We start from the raw sequence: 10,099 nt of genomic DNA, 5'->3' as shown, positions 1-10,099 counted from the left end.
CAGTGTGGTGCAGTAGGAGAGCCTGTGCCCTGGGAGCTGAATATGCCAGTGTGCCATGCAGCATGGAGTACCCATATGAGTGGTGTAGTTCACAGTACGTGGCGCTCCTGTTGGTGCACCCCATGGGGCAGGTGGCTCCCAGCAGCTTAAGTTGGACGTGCTCCATGTGGTTACTGCCATGCTCTATGCGATTACCACAGTTGTCCTAAATTTCAAGTTTCAAGGTTAGTAAAGATATGCTATAAAGCTTCCAATCCTCTATAAATTTGTTTATATATGGACCCATTTTTAAGGCTCAGTGCTATGAGTCAATCTGTCTATTGACTATTGAATGCAATAATAAACCTAGTTTTCTGTGTAAATTTCTATATAATTTCCAAGATTTCTCTGGGACTTCGGAGTATGCTTTTTTAAAAGTTTTTCATAACACACTTAGGACCATTTTTGGCCTAAAAGTTGAAAAGTGTTTCAGTATCTCGAAATAAAATAATGCTTGATAATAGAGGTAGTGTCTAACAGGGTAGCAGATTTTGGATATGTTTGTTTTGTTTTACAGAGCAGTCATGCTTGCTCTGTAGCCTTTTTTGCATTTCATATAAACAATAGAGCAGTAATGTATTTGTGGGTGAGGGGTCCTTATATCAGAAATCTTTCATCACCTTTTATCAGAGAGCTCTTCAATGGTTTCTGTAAATTACAAACATCCCAGAGATTTTTAGCTTTCCATGAATTCTTGTTAAGCTGTTGAGAATTTATATCTGAACAGGTGTTTGTGCATAAATCAAATTTCATATTTTGAGAAACCCTTTACTTCTTGCTAAACTTGCCCATTATTCCATTCCTTGTTTCCCCCTCTGATTAGTAGCTCTTTGCTGATGTACCTAATGTTGCCTAGTATGCTGGGCAAATTCTTCTGTTGCCTTTTAAAGCTGCCTGCATCCTGAGCAATTCTCCAGATAACACTTTTACTTGTTCATGGTTTCTAAAAAATAGAATTTTAACTGTAACACTTTTAAAGTAAGTGAAATGATAACAATTAATGCAAACAGTAATTAGTTACAAGACTTTGGAATTTATCTAGATGGAAGGTGCTATGTGAATGTAAAATTATTATTTTATTTAAAAATTGGTGTATTTGGGTTCACTAATTCAGTATGTCCAAATCTTCCTTATTTTTTTCTATCACTGTGAGCTAGTATGACGTGATGTTGCCGATTCCCTCTTCCAGTATTTTAAGCTAAGATACGGTGAAGGGATGAATCAAAATTGGAGTACTGACAATATAAATGTCTTGGCTAGCAAAATTATTGAAGGATGTATGTCTGGTAGTATATGGAATTTTCAAGAAGAGCCCAGTGAAAGATGAAAACAAATATTTTGTTCATGGGTAAAAGCAATGAACAAATAAGTTTTAATTTCACATAGCTAGAATGGATTACTTTGCTTTTGTACTAGAATTCTTAAATCTGCTTTTTGTTTAAAACAGAGACAGTCCCATTCAAGAATCTGGAACATTGCAACCTATCGCAGATTCCTGTGATTCCTTGATAACAGGTAAGAATGGAATTTTAGAATGCACAGTTAAGGGAAGAGAGTAGCATATTTATTTTTCATCTGCCTTATCCAAAAGTCTCAGAGCAAATTACAATGAACAAGCAACCAGATTTCCTAAACAACACCCAAAAACTTGAACTCCTAATTCCCCCAATTACACTTCTTTGCTTAAGCCCCCCAAAAAGCAAATGCTCTAGCAGATCCCAGCTGTGCTTCCTAACATCCCTTTTCATTTAGATATAGCATACTTCTTTCTCCTTCTCCCACACCCTGCCCACCCTTTTCCACTACTCAGTTTCACTCCCTGGGGAGATCCTTCCTCCAGTGTCCTTTCTAAGCCCATCACTCCTCGCCTATGGACCCTCCCAAAATGCACGTACTGCATTTTCTCAAATATAAGACAAGGTTTTTTCCCCCCTGTTGGCATGGGGGAAAAAGTTACTCTCTTATATTCACATACAAGGGTACCTCATTAAAGTGCTTGTTGTACTTGGTATAGAGATGCATACTAAAAGGACTCGCCATCTTGTAATAGTAATGTCTGTTTCTTTATCATCTTTGTATGGCAACCCAGGCAAAGGATATAAATCTTCTTACTAGCAGATAAAAATAGGAGGAGACAAAACTATTCTGAAATTCCTTGAGGGACTGGGTGTTTGATCTCTCTTGGTTTGTTTCTTGTTTTCATCAGCAGGAAGAGTTAGAATAGCTGACCAGACTATACTTCTGTGAATTCCTTCCCTTCCTTTTGGTCAATTAATTTTCTTAAGGAAAACTGATTTATCAGTGTGCTTTTGAATGTTTTTCTTCTAAGAGCACTCAGTTAGCTTACTCATTCTGATCTGTGGCTTGCAGGAAATGTATAGTGAAAAATAACTGTAACTTATTCCGGTTTCTGGACTTCCAACCTGTTTAAGAGAAACTTGCAGCTGAACAAAAGTGCCTTGCCAACATCAACTGAATTACACTTAGATTCATATTCAGTCCATGGTTTTCATTGGTTCCAAAAGCCATTGTTAACCCAGCACTCTGATTGTGTTGGTTTTTCTTATATTCTTGGACAGCCTTCTCTGAAATGGGGAATTTCTTGACCACTGATCTGTGCTGTTTTCAGTTATGTTGACACTATGACCCATATAGGGCAGGGATCTGCAACATACTACGCATGGAGCCATTTGATCCAGCCCACAGACATGAGGTGGGGGCAGTTGTTTCTGCAGCAGTCAATTTCCCATGGCACTGTGGGGAGAAGCAGTGGTAGTGGCAGTTTTCCTCATGCTGCCCTGGGGAAAAATGCTGGTGGCAGCTGGGTCTGACCACTCACCTGTCTCTGACCTGAACTGGGTGATTCTGTCTCATGGCCAAAAAGGGTTACTGACTGCTGGTGTTGAGTGAAAGGAAGACTAGATGCTTTTGTGAGTGTTTGTGTATGCATAGGGCATTTGTAATACCTTTGTCTTGTGCTTTCTGTTGTATGCTATGATTATGGGTTCTTACCTGGGTGGCTCCAGAGAGTCCGTAGGAAGGATGACTTACTGGGTGACAAACAACACAGTAAGCATTTTCTATGACCTGAGGTGTTAGGTCTCTTTTGTCTTTCAAGGAAAGATTTTTGAAGATGGTCATCATGCAGTCGTGGCTAATGTAGAGCTCAAAGTGCTTGGCTTGTTGGCCAAATTAGACTGTAAGGTCACTTGTTCATCCCTTCTGCCAGTTACAAAAAGAACTTAATTCCCCTAGGTATTAGTATCTCATTAAGCCTGATGCTGTATTAAGAGAGCTTCAACCTGTTCAGAACTCTGGTATACAAACTCTTACAATCTTGCATGCTACAACAAGTCAAGCTCTTTCTCATGAATAGAGACTCTTTACTTTTAAATTTTATAGTGAATGTTTTTGGCCCCATTTTAATAGCATAACTTTAACCTTACTGATTTCTGTTTGGAATATTGCCTTCGTAAATCTATTGCCCTGCTCCACAAGGATTTTATAGCACGTTGTGCATGGTTAGAATTTTAATTACATTCCCAATACAATATTTACTTTGTAGGAACTCATCACACCTTCATGTTGTAATGATTTTATATTGTAAGTTTCACTTACAACAATCCCTAGTGCTTTTTTAATTTTATTGCCATAAAAGTCCTTGTAATAGGAAGCTAACATTTTCCTCACTCATACTTTAATGAGGGAGACTTTACCATGTTGTTTTTTTTAGCTAATGAAATTAATAAACATGATTCTTCAAGAGGAAGCAGCCCTTTGGGAGGTGTAACAGAGGAGTCTTCTGAGGATGGGCAACTGACCGAATCAGATGAACACACAAAGGGTTCCAATGCAGATGAGAAGGTATAAAAGCAAGTATATTCTACTCTGTCATTGTACAATAAATACAGAGGCCAGATGAGAATTATATTTGACAATTTGTTTTTCTGCTTTTGTTACTTGACGCTTGGATTTCAAAGCTTAACTCTAATTGGATATTACCATATCAATTCCTGTAATATTACTGTCTTTCCAGTACTATAAATTATGTTCTTCTAATAAATATTTACAAATACAAATAATTACAAAGTTATTTTTAATTATAAATACAAATACTGTTAAGGTTAGTCTGTATATACTGTACATAACAAGAACTGGAAACCCAAAGATATGAAAAGTTAAGGCACCAAAGGCTCTTTGCTGCTTCAGAAATGAATGCCGGGGAGGAGAGTTGTCTGAGACTAGTAAAGAAAGACAAATGTTGGCTGCTTTAAAGACTTCTGCACAGCTTCATGGGTTGGAAGAGGATATGTCTGGCTAGTTGGACAGGAGGGATGTAGCGTAAGTCTATTAATTTCTGGCAGCTAAGGAGAGACTTTTAAGCTAATCCCCTGTCCAAAAATATCATTCTTACCTTCCTTTGACTAGAACTAGGATTTTAGGGCCTTGCTATACATTTTAGTTACCCTTTTTGATATGGGAAGGAGGTCACCCCTTCAATGAGAAGTTTGCTAAGAGGAGACACTTTTGTGTGTTCAGTTTTCATTCAGTGGCCCAGGAATCCAGAGGGGTAGAATAGATTGTAAAATTAATTTAGTTGAAATTTGGTAGATATTCAGTGTACATAATTAATGTGCAAGTACTATGGTTCCTTGATAAGTTGGAGTTGGAAGCAGGGTAAACATAGCTTCACCTACAAAATATCAAGAATGGGATTACAGTTCTAGTATCTGAACAGCATGCTCTTCCATTCTTGTTACTTTCTATGGGAAAGAGACAAACCACAAAGGAAACCCAGATGTACAAGGAAAATGGTGAAATGTGCCATGGATAATCTGAAGAGTGTATTTTTCCTCTAACTTTTTAATACAGTAATCTTGTAGTGCAATAGTAAAAAAAAAAAAAAGACAACTTTTCATAGTTAGTTATTAGTACACAGTTTAAATAAATAGTAAATTACTGCCTTTAAAATAGTTGAGTAAAAACAGTAGATACTATAATGTTAAGTTATAGGTTTATAATAAAAGCTGACAGCATGTGCTCTAACCATTTCACTGGTTTAAGTTTTTATGTGGATGTAAAATGTATATAGCTTTCCCAGTTCTGTAGGAATGTTTAATGAACAGTTGAGTAATTGACATATATTCAAATTATAATTCTTATTTTAAAGTACAGATTTTCAGGCAGATCTTCTGTAAAAGAAGAAAAAGACAGCATTTATGAGAAAAGGTATGTGTGGCAATATTCCTTTGCACAATTTCCACTAATTCTTATTAAAGAAGTAAAATGAAAGGCATTTTTTATCCGAATTCATTAGCCTTCTTACTAATTTTTTTGCTGCTTGTAGTCATGATTGTGTTTAAAAAAAACTGGAACTACTTATTATGTTTACAGAGCTAAACATATTGGAGATACATGGTTATACTGTTATATGCAGATAGACTAGTGTATGTAATTTTTGTCTGCAGGCAGTTGATTAGCTTAGTCTCGTTTTATACTGGTTTTTGATTTATCTATTCAAACATCTCAAAATGTGAGATGTATTCTAGCATAGAAGGATCTTACGTAAGGTGTCAAATGATTAAGGAGTATCCAGTATATTTATATTAGCTCTTCTGCAGAACTAATATTGTGAGCAAAATTAAAATCATCCACTAGTAAATAAATTATGATTACATTCTGTAGATTATAGGAGTCTAAAAACTATGCAAGTGTGTATAATAACTGAATTTACTGTAATATAAACAAGGAAGACTTAATTACCTCTCTCTTTCCTAACTGTATTTTTATTATGAAAACATATTTGCACTAGAACTCTTAAAGGTGTCCTATAGTTTTAACATTAATATTAAAAAAATGAGATGGGTCCAAGTGCTTTGTAAGAAAAGATTGCAAATGCAGGGGAAACCAAAAGGCAATATAAGAAATTCTCCAGCTGAAGCTGGGGCTCTTTTTTCAAATCAAGTAGCAGTCTAATTTCTCCAAAAGCAGAAGCAGACTAAAAGCTACTTTTAAAACTTAAATGACATAATGCAAATCACCAGAAGGTTCATAATCAGTTGTTAACTACAGTTAGAATGAATACTAACAGCAGTTAGTGAAAGGGCTGGAGTGTATATCTGAATGTTTCTATAGTGTCAGCAGTTCTATTAGTACTAGACACTTTGGTGCTCTGTTTTTAATGCGAGTTAAAGTATAAATATTAGAACACTGTTGGTGTTTGTATTGGTCTCATTCAGTGTTTTCCACAGGAATTTTTTTCTAATGTTCAAACAAATGTGTCCGTGTTACATTTACAGTATACTATGAACAGGCTGCAATAAAAATTCCTTCACCTTATGAATCAACTTATACAGAATCTATTTTTTAAATTAAGTATCTAGCTTTTTGGCTTGCAGATGTGAATGGATGTTAAGCCATACAGTGATAGTTACATCTCTTACAGCTCAGTATTTTCACTGTTTTAGCCATGATCATCAGACATTCTTGTCCTAGGTGAAACAAAGCTTCTTATCTGTGTGTGTGCAGCCTACCAAGATAGCAATGAACATCAAGATTTATAGGGCATAAGTTTGGCTCTCAGAATGGCTTCTACCTTAAGAAATACCTTATTCAACATAAGTCAACTTGCTGGGCTGGCAATAAGTCTCTCTGCCTCTGGAAATGGTAAATAAAATGCCCTCTGGGTTCTTGATGTCAAGGCACAAAATGTTAGACAGTGAATGACCTGTCACAAAGGTGGACAGGGTCCTTGCTGTATGTCTTCTCACTTTTCATCTGCTCCCAGATGATGCAAAACATAGGAAATAGAGGCTGTTTCTCAGATCTGGTTAACCTAGCATTGTCTTTTTGTGTGCCTCTCATAGAGGGGTTCTCCTATTGCAAAATCAGTCCTTTGCCTGGAACCAGACCCATTTTTAAAATGAATGGTTGGGTTACATTTTTGCTGTTATGGGTCCTAAAAGAGAAGTCAATAGATGGAACTTATTCTATCATTGCAAAATCCATAGTTTAACCAATGAGGGATGGCTTTAGCATAGGTTTGTGTGTGTCCTAGTAAAAAAGTCAAATATCTGTAGTATAAGTTTTTCAGCATGTTTTAAAGAAAAGACATTTTGTATAACTCCAAACTTCGAACAGTTGCTTCGGACATCAACCTTATTCCAACACTTCAAAGTGAGAGGACAGTTTTGAAACCTGAGTTAGCTCATGAGAGTCCTATCCAGAGGACAACTCCTGTAGATTTCATATTGCTTATTCATTAGAATGGGTATCCTGAGGGGGTTACTATCTCTAAGATTGGGTGAGGTTTTTTATTTTAAGTTAAAACCTCTTTCTAATACCCCATGTTGTACTTTTCAGATGAGCAATCCCTGCAATTCTCATTCCTTATGTAAGGGCTGTCCAACTTTAAGGAGCAAGGCATCACGTGCCCTGCAGGCTACATCAGCAAGCGCTGCGTGCCACACTGGTGCATAGAATCATAGAAAATTAGGGTTGGAGAAAACTCCAGGAGGTCGTCTAATCCAACCCCCTGTTCAAAGCAGGACCACCTCCAATTGGATCATTCCAGAAAAGCTGTGTCCAGAAGGGCCTTAAAAACCTCCAAGGATGGAGATTCCACCACCTCTCTAGGTAATCTGTTCCAGTGCTTCACCACTCTCCTAGTGAGAGAGTTTTTCCTAATATCCAACCTAAGCCTCCTTTGCTGCAACTTGAGACCATTGTTCCTTGTTCTGCCATCTGTCAGCACTGAAAACAGTCTAGCTCCATTCTGTGTGGAGCCATCTTTCAGGTAGTTAAAGGCTGCTATCAAATCCCCACTCAGTCTTCTCTTCTGCAGATTAATAAGACCAATTCCCTCAGCCTCTCCTCAGAAGTCATGTGCCCCAGGCCCCTAACCATTTTCGTTGCTCTCCACTGGACTCTTTCCAACTTGTCCACATCCTTTCTATGGTAGAGGGCCCAAAACTGAATTGGCTTCCAGTGCAGAACAGAATAGAATAATTGCTTCCCTCAGTCTGCTGGCCACGTTCCTACTAATGCAGCCCAGTATAGCACTTGTTTTTTTTCTGCAGTAGAATATTTCTCCCCAGTCTGGAACAAAAGCCTACACACACAGATGTTGATACAAAGTTAAACACAGGTGTGTGGATTATATCAGGAATGTTAATAAGTACACCTTTGCCATGGCTTCCAGTCCTAGCAAACATTACTCCCCCACAGCTCTGCTGCAGTGCCGCATGCATGAGGGAATACCATAAGGTGCAGCCTTCAGTAACCCAAACTTCCCAATCAACGAGGACATCACTATGCCACCACTGGATAGGCTCAAATCTCTAAAACCCTTCTGGAAATATCATAGACCTTCTTGGTGTAACAAGAGCATCAAAGAAAAATGGACAGAACCCAAGCATATGCCATCCTGCCACAGAAATGCATCATCAGCAACCCTACAGTCCCCCAGCCAGGATTTGACCTACCAAGAAAGATTTGGTCCCCACTGAATTCCAATCCAGACACTTCATGGAAAATGTGGACGCCTACTCCATAAATGGAGAATCAAAGAGAGTCCGGATTGCAATTGTGGTGCAATTTTTCAAATGATGTAACACATTGTGAATGATTGTCTAATTAGATTATTTAATGGCGATTTAAAATCAATCCGTGCAGCTACCCCAAAGCAGTCAAATGGCTATAAAATTTACTTATTAATCTATGAATGTTGTAATCCTAAAATGTCATATGAAAGAGAAGGAGCCCAGTATGCTATTAACCTTCTTGGCACAAGGACACACTGTTGACTCAAATTCAGTTGATTATCTATTGTAACACCCAGGTCCTTTTCTGCAGAGCTGCTGCTTAGCCAGTTGGTCCCCAGCCTGTACTGGTGCATGGGATTCTTCCATCTTAAGTGCAGGACTTTGTATTTGTCCTTGTTGAACCTCGTGGGATTTCTTTTGACCCAATTCTCCCATGTGTCAAGGTGAATCCTAGCCCTACCGTCCAGCGTATCTACTACTCCCTCCAACTTGGTGTCATCTGCGAACTTGCTTAGGGTGCAATCTAGCCTATCTTCCAGATCATTACTGAAGATAATGAACAAAACTGGCCCCAGGACCAACCCCTGGGGCACTTCACTTGATACCAGCTGCCAACTAGACCTGAGACCATTGATTACTACCAACTGAGCCCAACAATCCAGCCAGCTTTCTATCCACCTTATAGTCCATTCATCCAGCCCTATTTCTCAACTTGCTTGCAAGAATGCTGTTGGGACCATATCAAAAGTCTTGCTAAAGTCAAAGTATATCACATTGACCACTGTCTCTGCATCCACAGAGCCAGTTTTCTCATCATAGAAGGCAGTCAGTTTAGTTAAGCATGACCTGCCCTTGGTGAATCCATGATAACTGTTTCTGATCACTTTCTTCTCCTCCAAGTGCTTAGAAATGGATTCCTTGAGGACCTGCTCCATGATGTTTCCAGGGACTGAGGTGAGGCTGACTGGTCTGTAGCTCCCTGGTTCATTTTTCCTTTCCTTTCTTAAAGATGGGCGCTATATTTGCCCTTTTCCAGTCATCTGGGACCTCCCCCAATCACCACAAAAACCTTGGATGCAGGTGTCGCGGTAGACATAGTCTTTCTGGACTTTAGGGAGGCCTTTGATGCTATCTCTCACCCCATTCTCATTAAAAAACTAGGAGACTGTGGCGTCGATACCTACACAGTCAGATGGGTCACTAATTGGGTGGAGGGCCTCACCCAGAGAGTGGTGGTGGATGGGTCTTATTTGACCACCTGAAAGGATATGGGCAGTGGGGTTCCACAGAGCTCGGTCCTCGGGCCCACACTGTTCAACATCTTCATCAGTCACTTGGATGAGGGGGTAAAAAGCACCCTGTTCAAATTCACAGATGACACTAAGATGTGGGGGGAAGTGGGCATGCTAGAAGAGAGGAATAGGCTACAATGGGTTCTGGACATGTTACAGGGGTGGGTGGATGAGAACAGGATGGGTTTCAGCACTGACAAATGCAAGGTACTACACCTGGGGAGG

General features: G+C 38.9%; 1 protein-coding gene across 2 annotated transcripts in view; it reads left to right on the top strand.

Moving 5' to 3' along the window:
• Positions 1 to 10,099, top strand: part of TOPAZ1 (testis and ovary specific PAZ domain containing 1) — an 88,116-nt gene that overhangs the window by 18,786 nt on the left and 59,231 nt on the right. For both annotated transcript variants that reach the window (XM_019508806.1, XM_019508807.1), the window contains 3 exons: positions 1,487 to 1,554; positions 3,773 to 3,903; positions 5,210 to 5,268. In XM_019508806.1, the coding sequence (XP_019364351.1) occupies positions 1,487 to 1,554; positions 3,773 to 3,903; positions 5,210 to 5,268 (258 nt within the window). The remainder of the gene's footprint in view (positions 1 to 1,486; positions 1,555 to 3,772; positions 3,904 to 5,209; positions 5,269 to 10,099) is intronic.

The sequence above is a fragment of the Gavialis gangeticus genome, unplaced genomic scaffold (genome assembly GCF_001723915.1).
Source record: "Gavialis gangeticus isolate Ggan-Ray unplaced genomic scaffold, GavGan_comp1, whole genome shotgun sequence".
NCBI classification, from domain to species: domain Eukaryota; kingdom Metazoa; phylum Chordata; order Crocodylia; family Gavialidae; genus Gavialis; species Gavialis gangeticus.
Note: the sequence above shows the minus strand (reverse complement) of the source record. Positions and strands in the feature narration are given on the sequence as shown.